The following is a 26,287-nucleotide window of genomic DNA, read 5'->3' as shown; positions in this document are numbered from 1 at the left end:
CCTATAGAATCAATGCAATCTTTGAGCACAGTGGCTCCCTCGCAGTAAGCACACTATAAATGTTATGATTTTAAAGCATGACATATTTTATCATTATACTGACAACATTGATTGCAGTTAGAGTATCTTTTATTCAGCTAATAGATCCCTAAAGACATGGACCGAAATTTATTCTGTTTTTCCTTATTCCCGACATAATGTTGGGAATGTTTTGCTTAACTCAATTGAATATAGATGAGTTCAGCTCATGTTTTCTTGTATGATAGTAATTACTATTATTGTTGCAAAGAATTTTCTAGCATTTATACCAGGGATTGGTCTGGGAGCTTATATGTATTAATCCTTTTAATTCTACAATCCTTTAAGCTAAGTCTGACTATTATCCTCATCTTAGCAATGAGAAAATTGAGGCAAAAAAAGAAGTAACTGCTTTGCCCAAGATCATACAATAGAGGCAGGATTTAAAGCAGGGAAATCTAACTGCAGACATTTAACTGTTAATAACTATGCTTTAATAATGTGATACTTAAGAAACTCAAGTAATAGATATTATATGTGTGGGAATGTATAAAATTAGATTAATTAATTAATTCCAGATAATATGCTTTTAAATGAGCTTACAACAATATGCTGTTTTCATTAAAACCTATGTACTAATTATACAATTTTTGTCAATTACAAAAGCAGCAGTTAAGCTGACAATAAAACATGAATATTAGTGGCAACCTACTAAAAAGTTCAAATTTCAAACTAATTTTCATGGAAAGATATACTTTTTCCAAAAGAGTCTATCAAAGTCCCAGAACCAATTGATTGGCTAGTTTCATGTATATGAGAATCAATCACTGATTCAAAGGAGAGAGAATATACAAGCAGATAGCAATAGGTAATATGACCATTTGAATTGAAAGGAAGTCAAAACTTCCCCAAAGTTTAATTTAAATATCACTATGGTGGGGATTAACAGCAGAGAACATCGATGATTTCAAATTAATTTTTGTTTCTTTATAAGGACCACTTCCTGAACTTTACGTGGTACCATCTTTAGCAATGAATGTAAATGATAAGACTCAAGTTTTCAGTACAAATTATTTTTCTTTATATTTCAGATAGGAGAGTTGGTATATGTCTCCAATCTAAAAAGATTGGAGAGTTGGTGTATATGTCTTCTATATGTGCAAATATAATCTTGGAAGGAGCTAATCAGATTATTGATGATTATCTCACAGTTTTAATCATCTTCCCTGCAGATCATGATGGATTTCAGAAATAAACAAATGTGAGAATATGTATGCATTGTGGATTAATGCAGTATGTGTGATTAATCTTTATGAATCAAAGAAAGGACATTATTCAAGGAATATTTTTTAAGATTAGTCATAAAGAAGAAGCAATTTTGATAGAACAAAATCTTGTACAAAGGAACTCACATGATCCAACAATATCCTATATAATGCAAAGGCAATTTTCCCTTCCTCAAAATTTCATGTTAAGCCATATTTCATTATTGATGGCTTTTTCTCTGAGAAAGGTTTTTTTCTCAGAATGTGAAGAGAAAATGAGTTTGATCTTGGCACTTAGGCCAAGGCCTATTTAAAAACTCAGAGGTTAAGGGGGAAAATCTTGCTTAGACCTTCTCCCCAAATCGCATCAGTTCAAAAATATTTTTAGACTATCCCACCCCTGGTGTCTCAGTTTTCAGTAGAAATAAATTTAAGCTTACTGCAGTTATTATGGACAATGATTTTAAATCAATAATAAATAAATATTAGAAGAATTCTTGAGTTGCTAGATTACCTAGAATACCTCCATTTTTATTTTTGATGACTGCTTTTTTTATACTCTCCCAATTACTTTCTTGTGCATAACAAATCTCAAAAAATATTTCACCATAAGAACAACTTCTGTCTCTCTGCTCCTTGCCAAATATAATCAGATACATATAAATGAATCTTAATCAGTTAGCAAAATTGAATTTAGCTTTTCTAGACCATAAAACTTAGTTTTATTCCATTATAAGCATATCTGTATTGTAATTTTTAAAAAATCTCAACATTACCAGTGACACTGCAATGTTCTGGGAAATGCCTAATTTACATATAGCTATGCCAGTTTTACATCTTTTGCAGCTGGTATGTTATAAAGGACACTTTAATTTTGTGCAAGTAAAATGGAAGCACATCATTAGAAAAGAAAGCTACTTTAGATTGTATATGTCAACGGAATTTCTGAATTTGAATACAAAACAACAAAACCAAAAGCATAGTTCTTCCATCATTATGAAGAAGAAAATTATGAAGATGAAAAGGACAGTAATGGGATCTTCATTCAATAGACTTGTAGATCTTTTTGTTCATTCAGTTAGCCTATAAATAGAATAAAGGATTATTCTATTTTTCAGTGTGTTAGTATTTTTGAAATAAGTATTTTAAAATGAGGAACTCATAATTTCTAATTTCCTTATCTACTTTAAAACTTTTTTTTAAAAAATTATTTTAATTTTTATTAGTGAGACACCATGAGGTACAAATTTTACAAATTTTTGTGTTTGGGTTTCAATTATACAATGATCAAGTACCCATCCCTCCACCAGTGCCCATTTTCCACCACCACTGATCCCAGTATCCCTCCCACCCCCTCCCCCCCTGCTCTACTTTAAAACTCTTATGTGAAAGCTCTCACATGCTCTTTTATAGTTTAGGACACCTATATTCCATAATGCTATCATAGGACAAATAGCCTATATTTTCTGATAAGTAAAACTGAAATTCCTCTAAACCATTTAAGCAGTTGTGCAAAAATAATTACGCAATTGTTAGAGATTGCCATAGGTTGCAAAGCACGTGCCTAGCATATGAGGCCCTGTTCAATTCTTGTATGACCAACAAGCACCACCACCACCCCAGTGGAAATACAAAAATGCTAGATGTGTGGGTATTGTGTGCAGGGAGAAAGAACAGTTGATTGTTCTTTTCCACTACTCCAGGGGTTGGTGAATAAATATGCCAAACAGTACTGAGTAGTTCTTACCAAATTACAAATAATCAATTTCCAAATAGCTTCACCAATTCAAATATAAACACACAAATAAAATTTGATCCAAGAGTTCTGTGTGAATAGGTTTACACAGTTCATCCTCACATGAAAGTCAGGTCATATTTTTTAAGTTAAAATAATTAAATAAACTTGAAGACATCAAACCTCCCCCAGACACCGCATAAACATAATAACAGTATAATATGTTCTATTTTTCTATCAAACATCAATGAGGCAGCCATATGAAGCACTGAAAACCAGGGCTCATCCCTCCCAGGGTTTCCATTTTTAGTTGTAATTCACTCAAACACCCATGATAGTCTAATGAAATATGAGAGGGGAAAAGGGTTATCTTGTTCAATTCTTCAGGATTTGACTTCTAAGGTAACAGTGAGTTCAGGGTTAGAGGCATTGCTCCCCCTTGATGTCAATTCTTATTGATCTGAAGAGGCCTAACAGGTTTTGCATGTTTATTCTTTCTCCCTTGTCTAAAGTCTGCAATAGTACCAAGAGCATCTCTCTGGGAGTTTGAACTTTCCTTTAATCTAATCCATTTTGAAAATGACTCACAATTCATTGAATAAAGTAGAGAAAATTGATACCTTTTCATTAGGCTGACAAAGTCTTTTTCATTGTTGGCATCTGAAATGTGTTTTCTATTTAAATTTTATTTATATCAATCTTCTCTTGTGGCCATTAGATTAAAATGAAAGACCTTGCAATCAGTATACAAGTTTCCCATTACTTCCAATATTTTGAGCTCTAGTTTTGCAAAGTAACTTGAAATGAGAATTTTTCTGGGAATAATTTAATATTTGGGGTCAGTTGCAAAATAAAATCAGTCAAAAATATTATAAATATCAGTGACTTCTAAGTCAATTTAAAAAGAAGTAGGCACTTTTCTGACATAATGTAGTTATGCCAAACTATAACAACCAACAAAATAGTATATTAGAGAATGAAATATAAGTCCTATAAAGTAATTTTTTCAAATTGAGAAAATTCTTATGTACAAATGTATTCCAGCATGTCACCTTTCTAAAGTTAAAAAGAATAGAGATCTAGCATAAAGTTAATGTTTATGCAGATGTAAATGTGTCTTAAAAGATGCCATAAACATAAGAATTTTTTACCTGATTTTACCATTTATTTAAAATTAGAATTAGTCAGAGACTTCTTTACTTACATCCAGGCTAAACTCTCCACCCCCTCTTTTTTTAACCATGGATGAAATAGGTCAAATCAAAGTGACAGTAACAAGGATATAGAATTCCAAGGGAACATGCATATATGCATTTTCTATTTTTAAATAGAAAGGTTTTCTATATTCATTTGGGTAAAGTGAGGTTCTTTCTAGTGGCATTAACTAAATAAAAAAGTTATAACCCTAATTTAAAATATAAAGCATTAACTAAATAAATGATTACATACTCCGACAGTGGGATTTTAGTTTATTTTGGTTTGGGGGTCATACCCAGGGGTACTAGGGCTTACTCCTAGTTCTGCACTTAGGGATCACTCCTGGTGAGCTCAGGGACTCATATGGGATAGAACCCAGGTCACCCTTGTGCAAGGATATAATGTTATAAGCAAGCTGGACTGAAGTGATATAGAATGTTATAAGGCCAGTACTATTTATAAACTGTTTTATCTCTCCAGTCTCCCAAAAGGTGACTGAAGAAGTACAGTTATGTTGAGGTTTAGCTAATGTAAGTCTTGGGAAAACATAATCTGTTACAGAAGATAAACCAAGTAAATAAAAGTAATTACAGCTTTGGAGAAAAACTAGAAGGGAAAAGAGACCATTTAAATGAAACGGGGGTATGAAAGTAGAAAATGATATTGGAGAATAGGGAACAAATATTATGGATATTTGAGGCTAAATTGAGGATTTAGGATTGATTTGTTCTCTAGGATGGAAAGCATTTTTAAAAATACTTTTATTTTAGACACTGTGATTTATAATACTGTTAATGGTATATTTTCATGCATACAACATTTCAACATCACACCCTCCACCAGAGTGTCTGCTCCTGGTCACCATAATCCGAACCCCCCACCATCCTACCCACCCCCAACCCTCCAGACACACCGAGGTGAGCTTCTTACTGAGGACAGTTCTTAGTTTATGTTGCCTTTGGGCATTTGCTATTTCCTTACTATGATTTTTATATCCCATATGTGAGAAAGATTATTCTGTATCTGTCCCTCTCCTTCTCACTAAGCAAGATAGTCTCCAGATACTTCTACACAGCATAAATGATTTCATGTTTTCATCTTTACTTATAACCAATTATTATTCCATTATAGATATGCACACTAGAGAATTTTAGCAGAGAAATTATATGAAATATTTGCATTTTTAAAGATTATTCTGAATGTTGCATTAGGACTAATCAGAGAGAAAATCTAAAAAAAATATACTCAAAAGCATATTGTATATTTTATGAGCATATTGTTTATTTTAACTTTGATGGATTCAGCATTGTGCTGCTACCTAACAAAATTAGAATTGATTTTATTTTTATTTTGATAATTATCTTTATTTTTTAGAATTTAGAAGAGTATCTATTACTTTCAGAATTAGAGAGGAAATGTAAGGCTTGGCAAAAAATAAAAGAATCAAAATATTTTCATCACAACAAAATTGAAAATTTTAAATACAAGAAATGTAAAAACTACTTAATAATCATGACTTTTTTGTTGGTGTTTGACTGTAAATTAAAAATTATGTACCAGTGCAAATAAAAAAAAAACATGTTGAGTACAATTCTACTATATAGCCATTTATTTAATTAATGCAACAACTTACACACTTAACTTTTGCCTGCTTAACTTCCTTCTTCCTTCCTTCCTTCCTTCCTTCCTTCCTTCCTTCCTTCCTTCCTTCTTTCCTTCTTTCTTTCTGTCTTTCTTTTTCTTTCATCTATCTATAATGGGCTGGAGCGATAGCACAGTGGGTAGGGCGTTTGCCTTGCACGCAGCCAACATGGCCGACCCGAGTTCGATTCCTCCGCCCCTCTCGGAGAGCCCGGCAAGCTACCGAGAGTATTCGATATGCCAGACACAGTAACAACAAAGTCTCCAATGGAGACGTTACTGGGCCCGCTCGAGCAAATCGACGATCAACGGGAGGGCCTTTACCTTTACCTTTTACCATGCTGGAGCGATAGCACAGCGGGTAGGGCGTTCGCCTTACAAGCGGCCAACATGGCCGACCCGAGTTCGATTCCTCCGCCCCTCTCGGAGAGCCCGGCAAGCTACCGAGAGTATTCGATATGCCAGACACAGTAACAACAAAGTCTCCAATGGAGACGTTACTGGGCCCGCTCGAGCAAATCGACGATCAACGGGAGGGCCTTTACCTTACCTTTTATGTTTACCATGAAAGTCTAGTTCTCTCCTTAATACAATTGATTCCTTTACACAGTTTACCAGCCCTTTTCTCTTTACCCTTTCCCTTTGGGTATACATGATTTTTTTTCTATTTACTCATTTCACATCTAGGAATTCAAATAATTGCAGATGCTGGTTGGTTGTATATGAGCATATTGTATTCATAGATAGTTCAACTACACAATTCTTTCAAATATTCAGGTTTGCTTATTAGGGAAGGCAATCTGAAACCAATTTTCTGTTGATACCAAGAGAGAATTATCACTTTTCTGCTGATACCTGTTAAGTTTGGGGAAAGTCAAGAATTATTTGTGGATTTTAACTTTGATGGATTCAGCACCCCCAATTTCCACATAGTTCAAAGATAAACTGTATATTTATTCCATAAATTTTCATTTATGTAAATTTCCATTAAAAATGATAACTCTATGAAGTAACTGGATGGTTCATAGATGTGATGAATTAATAATAATTACAATTATCACATGTTGACTATAAAGTTTATTAGTTATTATGATGAGTGCTTTTATTTAAAAATCACTATAATCAGTTGCTAATTTTATTAACTGCACTTATAACTCAGAAATGTAAACTAAGAACATTTACAGTCATATTATCAGTAAGTGGTAGAATTAAGATTCAAATCAGGTCTTCCATCATAAACTCAATAGTTTAAGGTCTTTTGACAGGGTGGGGGATGAAGTTTAGGCAACACCCAGTGATGCTCAGGGCTTACTCATGACTTTGTGCTGAGGTATCATTCCTAGTAGTACCCAGAGGGATCACATGAGGTGCCTGAATTAAATCCGGGTCAGCCTTATGCAAAGCAAATGCCCTACTTGCAGTACTTGTCACTCCAGCCTAGCAGTTTACAGCCGTTATCATGCCTCCAAACTGAATCCTGTCCTTAAACATGAGTTTGCAGAAAGACTGTGTTTGTAATAATTGCACCAAGAGTATTCAATGCCTTTAATTTTGTCATTGCTTTGATAAAGATGATAACACACGGGAAAACACTGCAGTCTTTTGAATAGGGCTGTTGGAACAGCTGTTTTAACAACCTGTGCAAAAAAGGAAGGCATTAGAGTTGTCCCATTCCTCTAAAGGAGTTCCAGCCATTGCTTTAAATTACATGACAGACTGCATAAAAGCGAGCTTGGAAATTTGTTATGATTGATGTACTTATAACCTACTTCTGGGAACAAGAATGTAATCATATGTTCAATCATTTAATTTATGTTCAAACTCTCATAAGTCGTAGAAGCAAGCTAAGAGTTTGGCATGATATTGAAGAACAATTATTTACTTTCTAATTTTGTGAAGAATTGCTTTTTCTGTTTTGGAATTGATTTTCTTTTTTTTTTCAGTAATAAAAATGATGCCAATGATGATGAAACTAATATTTATTGAATACTTACCAAATATCAGATATTCTGCTGATTGCTTTGAGTGCACTTTCCCCATTTTTAATCCTTAGAACACTTTGATATAGGTGCTTTTTTTTCAGAATTTATTCTCTCGGAGAGCCCAGCAAGCTACCACGTGGCAAAGCCTGGCAAGCTACTGTGATGTATCCGATATGCCAAAAACAGTAACAAGTCTCACAATGGAGATATTACTGGGCCCACTTGAGCAAACTGATGAACAATGGGAGGAGAGTGCTACAGTGCTATTCTTTCAGTCTCCTATTCTTTAATTGCAAACCTGTCTTGAGTTACTCTATGCCATTCAAAAAAAAAAAAAAAGAACATATTCCCATCCTGGCACGTGACCTAAGAGTTAAGAGTTGAAATTAAGTGTCTGGTCATACCAACAATTACTTTTAAAAGAAAAAGAAAAAAACTCTTGCTTTAAAGAACACAAACATTTTTCTTTGAAGTAGGATTTAACTTTACTTTTTCAGAAGATAATAAATGGCCTGAATTATTCCTTAACCATTGATATTGTCCCTCTAAAAGAAAAAATTACCATAATATAATTTGTTCAAGCACATTTGAAATGGAAAATAATGATAATCAAAACTGAGATTTGTAGTTAAACTTCTACTAAGCTTTCAGATATCTAAAGAGAATCACTTGATCATTTGATCACTTGACTTCCCGTTAATCGTCGATTTGCTCGAGCAGTCGCCAGTAATGTCTCCATTTGTCCCTATCGCATGCTAGTGTAGCCCAATGGTGTCTGTTCGTTCTAGGAACACAAAGAGCCTCAAACCGTTCGTTCATGATCTTGATGAAGAAGTCTGACTGTCTGGTAGGTGGTCGGCCACATGGTCTTTTGACATCCCATGGAATCCAGTCGGTAATGGCTCTAGTCCAGTGGTCGTCTCTAAATCTCATTACGTGTCCAACATCTGATTTATTTTTTTTGCTTTTTGGTCATGCACAGGGGTTCCTCCTGGCTCATGCACTCAGAAATCACTCCGGAGGTGCTCAGGGGACCATATAGGATTCTGGGAATTGAACCGGGGTTGGCCGCATGCAAGACAAACGCCCTACCTGCTGGGCTATCGCTCCAGCCCCCCATCTGATTTTTGATGCCTTGGCAAAGGAGACAGCGTCCTGATTCTTGCTAGTCGACGAAGGTTGAAACTCCGGATTCTTTCACTCATTTGAGTGAATCATGATACTCCAAGCATAACTCTTTCAATTCCTCTTTGGGAGACCCAAATAGCAATCTTATCCTGTTTGCATAAGGCCCAGGTCTCTGAGGCGTATGTTAATGCAAGAAGAACAGTGGAATCAAAGAGATGTGCCCGGAGCCGGAGGTTCTTCGTCCTCTTAGCTATTTCTTCGATGCTTTTGAAGGCATTCCAAGTGGCTCTCTTCCTCCTGTGCAACTCAGGTGCCAGGTCATTCATCATGTTTACTTCTCGACCTAGGTACACATAACTGTTGCATTCGGAGATGGTCGTTCAGTTGAGAGCGAATGGAGCATCGGGAACGAGGCTGTTTCTCATAAACATTGTCTTTATAAGATTCAGCTGTAGTCCGACCCTTCCACACTCATGGTCGAAGTTGGCCATTGTTTATTTGATATGCCAAAACCAGTAATCTAAAGAGAATGCTTTATTTAAATTGGTGTTACTATATTAAATATTAATTAGCACTGCACTGTAGCACTGTCATCCCATTGTTCACTGATTTGCTTGAGCAGGTACCAGTAATGCTTCCATTCATCCCAGCCCTGAGATTTTAATGTTACTGTTTTTGGCATATCGAATATGCCACGTGTAGCTTGCCAGGTTCTGCTTTGAGAGCGGGATACTCTCGGTAGCTTGCCGGGCTCTTGGAGAGGGATGGAGGCTTTTGGGGTGACCTCTAATCTACTCTAATTTAATCTAATCTAATCTAATCTAATCTAACCTAATGATGTAGCAATTATGAAAAATGGGTAGGGACTATATTATGATGAACTTCCACAATCTTATTAATGCTATTTCTTCTATTTTGAGGATGAGTTGGTTCTTCTAGTCCTATAATGTGTTTACTGCTGAAGGAGCACATTCATTATATAGAACTTTTTATCACAATTCTTGTCAAAACTGAGCTAAATTATAAGAACTATGAAATGTTCATTATTTTATCCTTTTTTGTCAATCAGGTTATGTGCTTTGATACAGAAATTGCTCAATAAATATTTGCTAAATTAAGATTCAAACATCATCTATTGAAATGATAAAGAGGACTATTTCATAGATTATATACTATGCATTGCTGTGTAATTTAGACCCGTGAATTATTAGTATATTCTATTTCCATAGAAAAATATCACAAAGTGAACAACCATAACAACAACAGAAAGAATTTTTTACTTTTGTGAGCTTATCACTGAGAGATTAGTTCTGCTTTTATTGCCTCTCCTTTGCTCTACATAAATATGATCTAGTATAGGTGAAATCAAAGCTCATGATTAATGTTGTTTTCCTGGGAAGAAAAAATCCCAGAACTCCACTGTTCAAAGAGACCTTAAAGACTCTTTTATAATGACCACAGATAAGATACAGTCAGGTTTTCCTGCTTGTATCTGTTTAACTTGGTTCTTTTAAGGAATGAAAATTCCTTACAGAACTTAAATGTTTTCCTCACTAGTTTTCCATGTCTTCAAAAAGTATTCAATGGTAAATTTTTTTTTTAATTGAATCACTGTGGGAAAGGTTACAAAGCTTTCAGGTTTAGGTCTCAGTCATGCAAATATCAAACACATTTCCCTTTAACCAATACTTATTTTTTACCATGAAGAACCCCAATAAAACCCCACCCCCCACCCCTCCCCGTCCCTGTGAGGCAGATGAATTCTAGTTAACACTCTATCTGCTTTGATTAGATTCATTGTTTCAATAAAAGATTCACCACTATTTTTTAGAGTTTACCGCCCCCCCCAAATCAGACATGCTGAAAAAGCATTGTGAAGTGATTTGCTTTCTACAGCTGGGTTCAAGAATTAAATGTTGGTTTTGGATTTCTGCTATTTTACCTATTGACCCTGGAGGTATTTCTACTGAAAGTCAGATAGTTAAGAAATTGGTTTCTGTGTTCTGGAGTCGTGGCCGTGCTGGAGATCCGCTTGCGGGGGGTAACCGGTGGCCTTGGTAGGGCATGAAGGGCGGAGCGAAACGCCCCCCTTCCCATGAGGTTTTAATCGCCCCCACACCCCCGGCTCATACCTGCTGTCCACAAGGCTCCCATGTGGCCGCCATCTTTCTTTCCAGAGGGAGGAGGGTGGAAGGGAGCAACACCCTTTCCCCTCTGGGCAGAAATGATTGCCTGGGTCAACGCATAGTCCTTTCACTTTTCTGCTCCAAGCTGCTGGGTTCTGCATTAAGTCCTTGTGCTTCTGGGGCTGTGGCCGTGCTGGAGAGCCGCTCGTGGGGGGCAACTGGTGACCTCGGTAGGGCGTGAAGGACGGACCGGAACGCCCCCCCTTCCCATGAGGCTCCAGTCACCTCCACACCCCCAGCCCATACCTGCTGTCCACAAGTCTCCCATGCGGCCGCCATCTTTCTTTCCAGAGAGGAGAGGGCAAATGGGGCAACACCCTTTCCCTTCCGGCAGACTTGATGGCCTGGATTAACGCATAGTCCTTTCACTTTTCTGCTCCAAGCTGCTGGGTTCTGCATTAAATCCTTGTGCTTCTGGGGCTGTGGCCGTGCTGGAGAGCCGCTCGTGGGAGGCAACTAGTGGCCTCGGTAGGGCGTGAAGGACGGACCGGAACGCCCCCTTCCCATGAGGTTTTAGTCGCCCCCACTCCCCCAGCTCATACTTGCTGTCCACAAGGCTCTCATGCAGCCGCCATCTTTCTTTCCAGAGAGGAGAGGGCGAATGGGGCAACACCCTTTCCCCTCCGGACAGACATGATGGCCTGGATTAACGCATAGTCCGTTCACTTTTCTGCTCCAAGCTGACTATGGTAAAATTTTTATAAAATTTCCGTAACTAATAAAATTAAGCAATATGTACCTCAGACTATGAAGAAGCTAGTGTGATAAATTGGCCATTGACCAAATTATAGGTGAGCTTTATAAAAAACCAAACGTTGATTCTGCAATCACGATCACGATCACGACCACCCTGTTGTTCATCGATTGCCTCGAGCAGGTGCCAGTAACGTCTTCTTCGTCCTAGCCCTGAGATTTTTTTTTTTTTAAAGTGCCATATTCAAGGCTTTTTCAGGGTTAGGAGAATGAGACCCATCATTGTTACTGGTATCTGGCATATTGGGTATACCACGGGGAGTTTGCCAGACTCTGCCGTGTGGGCAGGTTACATTTGGTAGCCTGCCAGTTTGTCCAAAGTAGGAATGAGATGATAAGATGTCACGCAGCCTGTGCCTGACTGTGTCCCGGGAGCTGAGTTTGATAATCTCTGGATCCTGGCCGTTGTTGGAGTTACACGGCAGTTGGTGGGTGTAACTGTCTAGTTACTGGCAGGTCCAGTCCCAAACCGTGCAGGCTTGGAGATCTCAGCCCCGGGTCCCACGCACCTGGGTTCCTCTGCCAGTTCTTTTATGCGTGAGGCTCATCCAAGTGTGTGGAGAGTGGTCCCAGCATGGCCTTGGCTGAAATCTTGTTGATAAAAAAACTTTATTTTCAGCAATAACCACAGCAAGAGTTAATTCATTCACTCGGTAGTCAATGAATGTGTTTTAGAACTTTGTGAACCTGAACAGAAAGCTAGAATGTGTTGACATTCTAAAAGATGAAACATATTGAAACCAGAAAGATTGTACGGCGGTTACGGCATGCAGTCAAGCTGATTCTATCCACAGGGACATTTGGTGCCCTATGTATTACTGGGTACAGCTTTAGAGTCCTCTTAGCACTCTGGGTGTGGCCCTGAAGCCCCCCCCCCCCTAAAAAAAACTTACCAGTGAGATCACTCCAGTATTCCCCAGTTTTGGAAGGATTCAAGTAGCACTGATCCTCATGATATCGTTAAAACCCTGGTTCTACAGATAGAGAATTGCTGGCAGGTAGTCCTAGGCTGCCTGAGCACTGCTTGTGATGCCCTTCAGAATAAATGAATAAACGTGACACAGAGATCTTGTAATTGGGTATAGTTGGACTTAAGGTTAATGCCTATATTATTTCTTTTATTTTTTGTTTTTGTTTGGAATGAGGGGTGATGGCTTCCTCAACAGTGCTCTGAGCTTACTCTTGGCTTGCTCAAAATCATTTCTGACAGGGTTCAGGCAACCATATATGGTGCCAGGGATTAAACATGGGTTGGCCTCATGATAGATGAGTGCCTTCTCTGCTGTATGTTCTTTCCAGCATAAATCTGGTCTTGAGATTTTTATATATTAAACGGATTTATAGCAATACTCATTTAATTGGGTGTGTTAAAGATTGGCCTAATATATTTAAGTTAACACAAAACATCTCAAAATATTTTTAAAATGTTAGTCGTCATTACACTGTTACACAGATGATAATCACTCAAGATATTTAAAATTTTTTTTTGCTTTTTTTGGGGGGTCACACCCAGCAATGCTCAGGGGTTACTCCTGGTTTTGCACTCAGTAATTACTCCTGGCTCTGGGGACCATATGGGATGCTGGGAAGCAAACCCAGGTCGCCCACGTGCAAGGCAAATTCCCTACCCGCTGTGCTATTGCTCCAGCCCCTATTTAAGAAATATTTTTATTTTTTATTTTATCTCCATTAGGAAAGTCTTAGAAACGGTTAACTAACATAAACACTACTTCATCTTATTAAATATAATCAATCATTCTCTCCCAATAATCCAGTGGACTTAAATTATTTCTATATAAGGAAGAGAAGAAGCATTCCAAAAATCTTGTCTGTAAACTTTTTAAGCTACATCAGAAAATAAGAGTTTACCAGATATTAGGACTACAGATTATAGGTTAACCTGAAATTTGATGTCATATATATTAAGATGATCACACAGTATACAATTCAGGAACAAAATAGGTCTAACAGCATCTTGACAAAATCAACACTGGGCCAATGAACAAGATCCTTACAAATCATCAGGAACTGACAAACCATCAAAGTTCACTTCAGAGATGTAATATAAATTTGCAGAGATTTTCAGCAGGTGTTCAGGGATACTTATATTCTTAAAAAGTCTTTCTTTTCCCCTCTGTGCTCGTGGATCTTTGCAAGCTTGAATTAAAGGTGATACATAAGTTTTAAGACCAATTCTTTTTCCTACTGTCTACATTTTCATTTAAGAGATATTAATATTTGAAAAAGAGAGAGAAGCTACTTTTTTAGTTTGCAACAAAGTAGGTCAACTCCAAGAGGGCAGACAGAGAGAAGCCTAAAGAAGAAGGAGGAACCTTCAGAAAAAGGCGACATCCTAAAGGCTGACCTCCCTGACCGTATTGCATTATTCGTGTGGTTATGTGAAAAAAGAATGGCAACTGCTAAATTGAAGATGGTCAGAAAAGGCAGTCCTGCTTCAGAGCTGAGATCAGAGAGTTTCCTTTTTTGACAGTGTAGATTTGGGGCAACTTCACTGAAATATTGGGTGGACTTTAAGAGAACAAGAGTGACAAATGTAAGTGACCTGTTTCTAATCAACTACTAGCCTCACATTGTAGACCTTCAATAAACACTGCAGACTCTGGGGTTTTTACAGTTTAATTCTTTTTGTTTTACTTTTTGACTTCTAGTTTTATTTCATGGTACCTGAAGCATTGCAATTTATTTTTCCCCTGCAACAAACACTACATGTGTTTTTCTTGGTGAGAAAATAGATTGTTTTCTTATTTACTATTGTCACCTATTAATGCACATAAAATGGTCTGTTTCACCAGTGATTATAATCTTCCCCTCCTCCAGTATAGAACCATTATATTTAAAAAAATTAAAAATTATCATAATTATTTTGTACCCTCAATGTATTTTACTACTCTGTATGTTACCAAAATATCAGGTTGTCTTCATATAAATAAAATTAATTATCAGGTTTTACTATCTCTACTTGTTTCCCTGATCCATTTGAAGTTACATTTTACATGAATTGGCATGGTCCACCTATAAGACATAAATCAAATATAGGTAAAATTATCCTTTAAAATGTCCTTAAGTTGACAACATAATGAATGGACATAATTTTGCATATATAATCCTGCATAGTATGTTTATCTATACATGAAGATTGAGGTACACGGAATCCTAAAGGGGAAAGACTGAATGCAGATAGAAGTTTGGATGTTCAAACCATTCTGCTTTTAAGTGAGAATGGTTTAAACATTCTAAGCTCTCTATTGAATGCCATGCTGAATGGATAGAGAATTTTAATGTGCTCCTGCCTCACTGAAGGGTTTACGCCTTTCCATTTTAATCCTCTGTGATATTAACAGATATGGATTAGATGCCTTGAGATTACTGGTACTCCAGCCAACCAGTGACCAAAGACAGTAGATATGCTAAGATACTTGTCTTGCATGTAGATGACCCTGGTTTGCTCCCCAGCACTACAAATGATCCTTGGGTAGCATCAGGAATGACCCATGAGCAAAGAGCTTTGAGAAAGCCCTAAGCACAGTAGAGTATAGCCCAAAGGTTCCCCCAAATAAAAATATTTTTTAAAAATAGCCAGAGTTAAACATTGATAACTAAACAAAGTGAAACAGTGCAGAGGGTCTGATGGTTGTGAATTGAAAAATGCATGTGTATATGTGAAAAATTAAGGTCTTAGGAATTAATTAACAGATGTCATCTGGTCCTATGTCTTGAGAATTAAACAGTATGGTAGGCATTCTCCTTTGTTTAGGATTGGATGGTTTGAGATTACTGGTATTCCAGTTCTCAGGAATTCCCAATGGTCATGCAAGAACAATTTTCTACTCAGGGCAATAAGGAAGATAGTGAAAATTCTTGAACTGAATGAATATAGTTTTATAAATATTATTAGCCAAATGGGTAGCTTGCCAGGCTTTGCCGTGTGGGTGAGATACTCTTGGTAGCTTGCCAGGCTCTTCGAGAGGGGTGAAGGAATCGAACTAGGGTCAGCCATGTTGGCTGTGTGCAAGGCAAACGTCCTACCTGCTGTGCTATCGTTCCAGCCCCTACTCCTCTCAGAGAGCCCGGCAAGCTACTGAGAGTATCTCACCTACACGGCAAAGCCTGGCAAGCTCCCTGTGGCGTATTTGATATGCCAAACACAGAAACAACAAAGTCTCACAATGGAAACGTTACTAGACCTACTCAAGAAAATTGATGAACAACAGGAGGACAGTGACAGTGATTAGCCAAATACAGTGTGTTATAGATATGCACTAAATTTATTGATTTCTTCCTTTTGTCATCCTTGATATAACGTTGTAAAATAGGGACATTTTAACAAAGGCTCTACTTTTGAATGTTTTATCCATCTGTATGTATATATAAAAGGAAAATACAGCTCATACCAAATATGCTTTTGAATATAAATAAACATTTTTATTTATTATTTCTTCTGGTTTTTACTTTTTAGGTTTTTCTTTGTGTCTTTAATCAATTAATTTTTCTTTAAATAGGCTTCTAAAACTAGAGGCATATTCATATTTATACTGTAAAACTAATTTTATTTTTAAATTCTTTATTGAATCACCGTGGAAAAGGTTACAAAGCTTTCAGGTTTAGGTCTCAGTCATGCAAACATCAAACACATTTCCCTTTAGCAAAACTTATTTTTTACCATGAAGAACCCCAATAAAACCCCACCCCCCACCCCTCCCAGTCCCTGTGGGGCAGATGAATTCTAGTTAACACTCTATCTGCTTTGATTAGATTCATTGTTTCAATAAAAGATTCACCACTATTATTTAGAGTTTACCCCCCCCCAAATCAGACATGCTGAAAAAGCATTGTGAAGTGATTTGCTTTCTACAGCTGGGTTCGAGAACCAAATGTTGGTTTTGAATTTCTGCTATTTTACTTATTGACCCTGGAAGTATTTCTACTGAAAGTCAGATAGTTAAGAAATTGGTCTTTGTGCACTGGAGACGTGGCCGTGCTGGAGAACCGCTAGTGGGGGGGCAACTGGTGGCCTCGGTAGGGCGTGAAGGGCGGACTGAAACGCCCCCCTTCCCATGAGGTTCCAGTCGCCCCCAGTACCCCGGCTCATACCTGCTGTCCACAAGGCTCCCATGCGGCCGCCATCTTTCTTTCCAGAGAGGAGAAGGCGACTGGGGCAACACCCTTTCCCCTCTGGACAGACCAGATGGCCTGGATTAACGCATAGTCCATTCACTTTTCTGCTCCAAGCTGACGGGTTCTGCATTAAGTCCTTGTGCTTCTGGGGCCGTGGCCGTGCTAGAGAGCTGCTCGCGGGGGGCAACTGGTGACCTCGGTAGGGTGTGAATGACGGACCGGAACGCCCCCCTTCCCATGAGGTTTTAGTCGCCCCCACATCCCAGGCTCATACCTGCTGTCCACAAGGCTCCCATGTGGCCGCCATCTTTCTTTCCAGAGGGAAGAGGGCGGAAGGGACCAACACCCTTTCCCCTCCGGGCAGACATGATGTCCTGGATTAACGCATAGTCCTTTCACTCTTCTGCTCCAAGCTGTTGGGTTCTGCATTAAGTCCTTGTGCTTCTGGGGCTGTGGCCGTGCTGGAGAGCCGCTCATGGGGGGGCAACTGGTGACCTCGGTAGGGCGTGAAGGGCGGACCGAAACGCCCCCCTTCCCATGAGGTTTTAGTCGTCCCCACTCCCCCGGCTCATACCTGCTGTCCACAAGGCTCCCATGCGGCCGCCATCCTTCTTTCCAGAGAAGAGAGGGCGAATGGGGCAACACCCTTTCCCCTCTGGCAGACTTAATGGCCTGGATTAACGCATAGTCCTTTCACTTTTCTGCTCCAAGCTGCCGGGTTCTGCATTAAGTCCTTGTGCTTCTGGGACCGTGGCCGTGCTGGAGAACCGTTCGCGGGGGGCAACTGGTGACCTCGGTAGGGTGTGAAGGACGGACCGGAACGCCCCCCTTCCCATGAGGTTCCAGTCGCCCCCACTCCCCCAGCTCACGCCTGCTGTCCACAAGGCTCCCATGTGGCCGCCATCTTTCTTTCCAGAGAGGAGAGGGCGAATGGGGCAACACCCTTTCCCCTCTGGAGAGTCATGATGGCCTGGATTAACGCATAGTCCATTCACTTTTCTGCTCCAAGCTGTTGGGTTCTGCATTAAGTCCTTGTGCTTCTGGGGCTGCGGCCATGCTCCAAACTTAACTATGATTTTCAGGGAGAAACGTTGGGTGGTTTACTTTGTATATATGGATCACTTTGTATGTAGATAGATGTCGTGCGGCCGCGTAAGCGGCCGCGCGTTTTGAGGAAAAGTCCTAGTTCCCGCATACTCGAGCTTTGGTTGTAGAGGCTTCTGGTCACCGGGGTTCCATCTGGGGGAGGCGGGATGCGGTACCTACCCCATCTGGGGCTTCCCGATGATCTTGGCTCTTTTTGGAACCTGTTTTTTTTTTTTTTCCTTCGGGCTCTGTGGATCCCGCCCTCCATGTTGTCCTTCTCTTTGGCTGAATGCTGTAAATATGGCGCTGGGGGGCGGGCTGTGGGTGTGACTTCCGGAATCAGAGGTTACCTGGGAGGTGTAGTCCCAGGAGATTTGAGGAAAAGTCCTACTTCCCGCATACTCGAGCTGTGGTTGTAGAGGCTTCTGGTCACCGGGGTTCCATCTGGGGGAGGCGGGATGCGGTACCTACCCCATCTGGGGCTTCCCGATGATCTTGGCTCTTTTTGGAACCTGTTTTTTTTTTTTCCTTTGGGATCTGTAGATCCCGCCCTCCATGTTGTCCTTCTCTTTGGCTGAATGCTGTAAATATGGCGCTGGGGGGGCGGGCTGTGGGTGTGACTTCCGGAATCAGAGGTTACCTGGGAGGTGTAGTCCCAGGAGATTTGAGGAACTAATTTTTAAAGGGAATTCTTGTCAATATTCTTAGCAATGCAAAGTTCAAGAGTTATTTTTTGTTACTGTATTTGTGCTATAATCATCAGTGCTCAGGTTTTACTTTCACTCTATGCTCAGGGTTCACTCTGGTGGGGGAGTAGGGGACCACATGAGATTAAACCCAGGTCAGCCACATGCAAAGAAATTGCCCTACCTGCTATGCTATCATTCCATAATCAAGAGGAACACATTTTATGGTAGATTATGAGTTCCTAGGTTAAACCAGGAACCACACATCACACACACACACACACACACACACACACACACACACAGGGTTATATATCAGTATGACCTTGTGTGCTTCAGAGCATTATCATCTGCAGAGGGACACATCTGAGGGTCCAAGTTGTTTGGATGAATTGCAAATCCATTTGTTTCCTGTTTCTGCACAGCCTCCATAGTGATTGGGAAATGGTGGTGTGAAATGGAGCCTTGTCTAGAAGGAGAGGAATGTAAGACACTCCCTGATAATTCCGGATGGATGTGCGCTACAGGCAATAAAATTAAGACCACAAGAGTAAGTTCATTTATTTCAAATGTCTCCTGCATGTTCCAAAGTCTGCTATTTTCCTTTGTGTTACACAAAAAGCACCTAGACAGCTTGAAACAGTAGAGAAAAGAACCTTCCCTCAAGTGAAAACTTCTTAATCATCCTGATCAGTGTTCATCCTTCCAGATGTGAGAGATGGAATTTGACTGATGCACAATGAGCACTTTAGCATTTCTGTTACCGACTCATAAATAAAGCTATATTTGTCTTGACTAAAGGGGAAGAGTTCTCAGTCAATTATTTGGATAATTCAATTCAAGTCTATTTTGTTCAGAATAGATAAGATAAGGTGTTGCTATATGGTTTGCTGAAAGAATCACATTTAAGTGCCACTATTTTCTAAAGTGTCTTTAAAAGAATTTGTAAGTAATATTTAAAGGAAGTTAAAGCACTTAAGATTGTAAAATCTATTCCTTCTTTTATTTGAGTAAATTATAAGTAACTGGGCTGGAGTGATAGTAGAGTGGGTAGGGCATTTGCCTTGCAAGCAGCCAACCGGGGTTTGATCCCTGGCATCCCATATGGTCGCCCATGCAATGCCAGGAGTAATTTCTGAGTGCAGAGCCAGGAGTAACCCCTGAACATCGCATGGTGTGACCCCAAAACTAAAAGTAAATAAATAGATTATAGGTAACTGTGTATCTCATGGTGAGTCAAGAATTTTTTAAAATCATAAGTTATTTCTAAAATATATAACTACCTGTATGATGAGACTACACAGCTTTTTGGAATTGATGTCATGGTGCTCAGGACTAGTTAGGAGAGACATCGATTCTATGTGTCCTGGACCATTGGAAGTCTGAAAGTCCTAAAGGGAAAGAGTGGTGGGTGCTCAAGATACTTAAGTGTCTACTTTTATATTAGTGAAAAATCACATCAATATTTTATTACCCTATGATTATACTATAATATAGATACTACATGAGTATAATCTCTATTTTGTAGGCCTCACAGATGATTCCCAAAACAAACTTTGCCAGTTACATTTACCAATGTAGTCTTCCAGAAGTGAAACTCAAATATCAAAGTCCATTTCTAATTCCAATCCATGTGTTATGGTTTAATATGCTTTTATCTTCTCAGCATTATGTTTTCAAAATATAAAACTGGTTCTTACAGCTTATGATGCATAAAACTAAGTAATGCTGCATAATACCTTACAAAACCTTTTTTGTATATAAAGTAAGTGGAGATTCTCTGTCTGTAAATTTTAGTTTTCTATATTGATTTTATTAACCAGTAAATGGATCTTTCTGTAGCCAAAAAGCTTTCCTGAACCATTCTAAGCTTATTAACATATATTTGCATGTATCCAAGAAACACAGTGTATATTATTATTTTAATGGAATATATACAAAAGAGAGAATTCATAAATGAGTCCAATTTGTGCCATTTACTCTTTCCCCATTTAATTATTCCTTTTTGTTACATTTGCCTGCAGAGGTTTTTAATCAAATAATTTGAAGATGTCTTCACAATGTAATGATAAACTACTCTTAATCATGTCCAGTTAGACTGGATCCAATCGCCACTAGTTTAGACACAGTGCCAATATATGTTCTGCCAAAACACCACTCTCTATTCCAAAGGACAAGCATGCACCCTTATGAAAAGTGGACTCTGCACTCATGGTGTTGCAGAGTTTAAACTCAATAATGCAAATACATTATTGTTTTGATTTAAACAATACTGTATAAATCAAAACAGTCTCAGGACTAAAATTGAAAAAAAAGTCACAAGTACCAAAGCCAATAGATTCTGGAAGATAAACTATAAACAAACAAAATGCATAAATTGGCTACAATGCATTTTTGTTACCTCTGTACTCTTCTATTGTTTGGGCTCTGTAGGGTTTATTTTTAAACCATCAGGCATGTTGTAAATACCTCCTAGACATCTGCTGGCATCACAGAGTGCAGAATCTGATCAGGGTAATAGAAGTTGGAGCACACTATGTTTGCTACCACCTGGGTGAGCTGAATTCAATCCAGATAGCTGAGCATACAAGAGAAATAAATCACCCTTGTAGTATGAAAGCAGAGGATATACCTATTACGATGCTTGCATTCATTCCAACCACACAAATACACAGCCTTGTGAGACACCTATAAGTCAGCCAAGACTACTCAAGTCTGTGTTTAGAGAAGAAGATAAGTTACCTTATACCTAGGAAAAGATGTACTTTCAAAACCCCTAGAGGAATCAAGTACTACTGCTGACTTCCATTTTCTTCCCTTAGCAAAAAGAAATAACAAAATAACTACTTTTAACTAATCCCACCAATCAGATTCAGATGACAGATACAGAAATTCTCCATTCTATATTAATAACTTTGTAAAACCAGACTATAAAGGTAAAGGTAAAGGCCCTCCCATTGATCATCGATTTGTTCGAGCGGGCCCAGTAACGTCTCCATTGGAGACTTTGTTGTTACTGTGTTTGGCATATCGAATACATCATGGGGAGCTTGCCAGGCTCTGCCGTGTGGGCGAGATACTCTCGGTAGCTTGCCGGGCTCTCCGAGAGGGGCGGAGGAATCGAACTCGGGTCGGCCATGTTGGCTGCGTGCAAGGCAAACGCCCTACCGCTGTGCTATCACTCCAGCCCAGATTATAGATCCCACATTCTAAAAATAAGTTTAATATTCATTTTTGTTTGTCATATGTATTTTCCCTATAAAGTAGAAATATTCTTACATACCTCAAATACTGACTTTAACAATTTAACTTTTAAGAGAGTTTCATTCATAAACATAATTTAATTTTTAAACATAAATTTCCTTTGTTATCATGAGATAATATTTAGTATAAAATATTCTTAAAATTAGAATCAAAGTGAGAGGGAAAAAATCTTCCTCAATTTTTTGTTTAATGTAAGACTTACTCAAAGGAAGTGTTAACAAGACAAAAAAATAGATCACAACAACAAATACCTGAAGAAATAATGGTAATTAAATGTTCTTCCATTTATGATTTTAAAAGTATCTCCAGCTGAAGAAAAAGCCTTGGATGTAAGGCATTTGCTCTGCAAGTGGGTCCCAGCTCTTCTTGGTCCATATCTCACTTCATATGGTCCCTCTGAGTGCCACTGGGGGTATGCTCCCAAGAAAAGAGTTGGAAATAGTTCCTGAAAAACTTCAGTCTAAAACAAACAGTAACTCCAATGTTAAATATATTTGCAAAGAAGATTTCCTGAAATCTTCAAAAATACTCCAACCCCGTAATTTAGAAAATAGTTTCTAAGCATCTAAAAAATTAATAAAATAATGATTAGTAGATATTGATATAACACCTTATGTCCTTGGGTTTAAAGAGAGATACATGTTGAAAGTAGACTATGGACTGAACATGATTGCCACTTAATGCCTCTCTTGCAGACCACAACACCCAAAAGGAGAGAGAGAACAAAAGGGAATGCCTTGCCACAGAGGCAGGGTGGGATGGGGGGGGGGGGGGAATGGGTGTGGGAGGGATACTGGGATCCATGGTGGTGGAAAATGGGCACTGCTGGAGGGATGGGTACTTGATCATTGTATAATCAAAACCCAAGCACAAAAATTTGTAAATCTACTGTATCTCATGGTATTTCACTAATAAAAAAAGTGGAGATTCACTTAAAATTTAAAGCATTTAAGGTATAGTTTTCATTTATATTCAAAGCCTATGGCTCTTCTGTGCATGCATCCTTTCGAATGTTAGTATTTGAAACTGTATTTCAATCAATCAAATGGTAGCAATAGGTATAGAACTAGGCTTTTGATTTCTCTTAACAAGTCATTATTTGAGAATAAAAGGTTCTTACCTTGGAAGTGTTTCCAATGTTCTTAAATAAATGTGTTCAAATCATTGCAATGATATCACTTTAATACTTGCCCACTTTAGAACAAGAACAGGCTCTTGGGGTAAAACACAAAAAAAATGGACTAATACTTCTCTATCTCTGAATAGAATTTATGAAAGAAAAGAAGAAATTGCAAAAGAATAGAATAGGCAAATTATAAAAGTAATAATGCCCATAGTGCATTAGGTTTAAAGTTCTTAATCCCTTCTATAATGCAGGGGCAGACTGTTTTATTCAAGAGACACACTGTTGATATCTTTCTCTGGAAAGTTCAACCACTTAACCTGAAATTGGGCTTCTACCCTTTTATCTACCCTCTCCTATGAGAATTGTAATAGAAACTCTTTGGGTAATACAGAGTAATGGGGAATCCCTCACTTGAAGATAATGGAGCCAGGACTATTTGATTCATTGTGGATTACTAACCCTATGTAGAAATGTAAGTGAGACTCGCAGCTTCATAGACCAGACATGGTATCCTTCAGCTAGCAATCCTTCTGTAAATTATCTTTTTTTTTGGTTGTTGTTGGAACTATGGGAAGCTGGGATTTCTCCATGCCTAAATGCTTACTGAGTATTTAGCTGGACAAAGGTTCTCTACTTAGAGGTTCATTTTCTCCTCTTTCAGCACTATAGTTTACAATAGGTTTGACAAAAGTCATAGAAAAATCTATTTAGTTCAAATCCTCATCAGACCAGTACAGGACTATCAGATATCCAGGGGTCATTACTAAATGAGAACATGAAGTCTCTTGTTCAAAGTTAACTAATAATTTAAAACTGGAGAAATAGCACAGCAGGTTAGGTGCTCGTTTTGGAGTTGACTTAGATTTGACACATGAAATCAGATATGGTCTCCTGAGTTCCCCCAGCTGTGACTCTTGAGCACCATGTCAAGAGTAAGCCTTGAATATGTACCCAAAAACCACCATTCAAGACATTTTACTAATAACTTCAAGATAGTGGCTGTTGTTCATTTCAACATAAACTCTGAAATTGCACATGCAGCATAGCCATGAAAAAGCCCTGATTATAAATTGCTCCACAAGTGTATCTCTCCCATTGTGGAAAAATTAATTTAATAAACTAACTGAAAGGAAACGAAGTCAGGGTGTAAATGTAATTTAATCTCCATTTTGAACTATATCATTAAAGAGTTACATTTTTTACTTCTTAGAACTTGAAAGAAGCAGTTTCTTAAAAATCTAAGATTTTTTCTGCCTGATTACCTTTCTTTGAGCCTTTATTTTATTCTTTTGTCTCTAAAATCTCTTTCTCTGTTTTTGCTTTCAGATTCACCCAAGAACCTAACAGAAGAATTTGATGTAGTAATAAAGGAAAATCAACTCTGCGGAAAACACTTTTTAAGAATTTAAAACATCTCACCCATTACAAACCAAATGGATTTCCAATTTGCATCTTTGACTGCTTACCAGATAATGAGTGGTTTTACTGTGTGTCACAAAGTACCCTGTAAGGAGAAGACCTGGAATCCTTGGCATGGAATTTCCTGATGGAAAATGGGATTTGAAGAAAATGGCTTTCTCAATGGAAAAAAATTTGGATTATGAACAACAATCAACTCTTCTCTAATTTGGATCTATAATTACTTTGTACTATTTAAAATATATGTATATATAATATTTTGAAATATTATATATTCTCTCCAAAAATGAACCATATCACAATTTAAGGCAACTGGTGTATCTCTTGAGTTTTGGATTTCTTTTGTTTTCTTGTCTTCTTTTTCTACTGGCAAGGAAGACATGTGCCCCTTTGAGAGTTCAACATAGCACTTGCACTCGCAGGCCAGCTACAGGTGGACTCCTGGAATCTGAGGCATTCCAACTATACTGAACCAAGAGCTTCCTTTCATTCCTAGCAGCTGGTCCAAGGAAGCACATTGTGCTGTTTTATTGCTTTCTACTCTGTGCAATATTAGCATGCAGGCTTGGCTTACATAACCATACTTTATATTCAATTGATATATAATAACCATTCTAACCTCTTCCAGGAAAATATTTTTAGAAGTACTAGCTTTTCCACAAATACAAGTGAGAATTCTTGAGGGAGCTGTTCCACCAAGCTATTAAGACTCTGGCAGAGTTATGGCAGAATATGGATCCCTGTATTAATAAGTGCTGTACATACAATGTCTTAAGGCTTTGTATACTATCCTAGACTTCAGAACTGTCCTATGATTAAATCCAAAGTCTGGCATCATTAAGTACATAGTGCTGTATCAACAAGTCTTATCATGACACCTCTTTCTGTGTTGATTTGCTTTTTTTGAGAGTGTTTAGATTTCTGGTGACATAGAAAGACCATTAAAACAATTAGGTTTCAGAATGATCAATGTGACCAAATATTGATAACCTTATTAAAGTGGTAAATAATTTCTTTATAAACCTACTACTTTCTTTATTTGTAATGTATTGTTCTTGTATCAGTTTTACCCAAAACTAGGACACCCACTTAGGCACTGCTAGTGAGCCACAGCTTTTCCCATGAGGTCTTTGTTTTCCTCAAAACCACTCTTTCAACTCCAATATTTTGAAATTAATAAATTTATTACAAGGACTACAGAATCTTCAGGCAGTAAGATAAAATGCCAAACTCCATTAGTAGGCTTTTCTAGTGGTCACTTGGATGTTACATATGAAGCTCACCTCCTAAACAAGGAATGATTGATCTTCTTTTTGATAGTTTCTTAGCTGATGTTTCTAAGAATGAATATCTCTTTAAGTTCTAGTTTTTCTTAGAATAAATTATAGTATTATACATTCTTATTACTCTTTTCATTATTTTCTAAGTATATCTGTTTTTTCTCTGTAAACTTTCTTTGCAATGCACATTGTTAAGGTTTCTTATTAGATAAAGTAGCACAGAGAGTCCACTGGTCTGGACTTTCAAGGAAAATCTAGAGGCTCTTCATCTCTACCAATTTGGTTTGAAATAATTATTGAATATGTAAATACTCCAACGAGAGATAGAAATTCTACACCTTAAATGCAAAAAGAACGATCCTGAAAGAAAAAGAAAATCTCACTG

The 26,287-nt window shown here is 38.0% G+C and overlaps 1 protein-coding gene across 1 annotated transcript in view; it reads left to right on the top strand.

Annotated features, from left to right (window-relative positions):
- LOC130017337 (chemokine-like protein TAFA-1) overlaps positions 1-25,604 on the top strand; it is a 140,127-nt gene extending 114,523 nt beyond the window's left edge. Inside the window, exons 4-5 of the mRNA XM_056108023.1 lie at positions 19,239-19,363; positions 24,530-25,604. Of these exons, the coding sequence (XP_055963998.1) occupies positions 19,239-19,363; positions 24,530-24,547 (143 nt within the window). The 3' untranslated portion in view covers positions 24,548-25,604. The remainder of the gene's footprint in view (positions 1-19,238; positions 19,364-24,529) is intronic.
- The last annotated feature ends 683 nt before the right edge of the window (positions 25,605-26,287 follow it).

Source organism: Sorex fumeus, unplaced genomic scaffold (genome assembly GCF_029834395.1).
Source record: "Sorex fumeus unplaced genomic scaffold, SorFum_2.1 ptg000191l, whole genome shotgun sequence".
Lineage (NCBI taxonomy): Eukaryota > Metazoa > Chordata > Mammalia > Eulipotyphla > Soricidae > Sorex > Sorex fumeus.
Note: the sequence above shows the minus strand (reverse complement) of the source record. Positions and strands in the feature narration are given on the sequence as shown.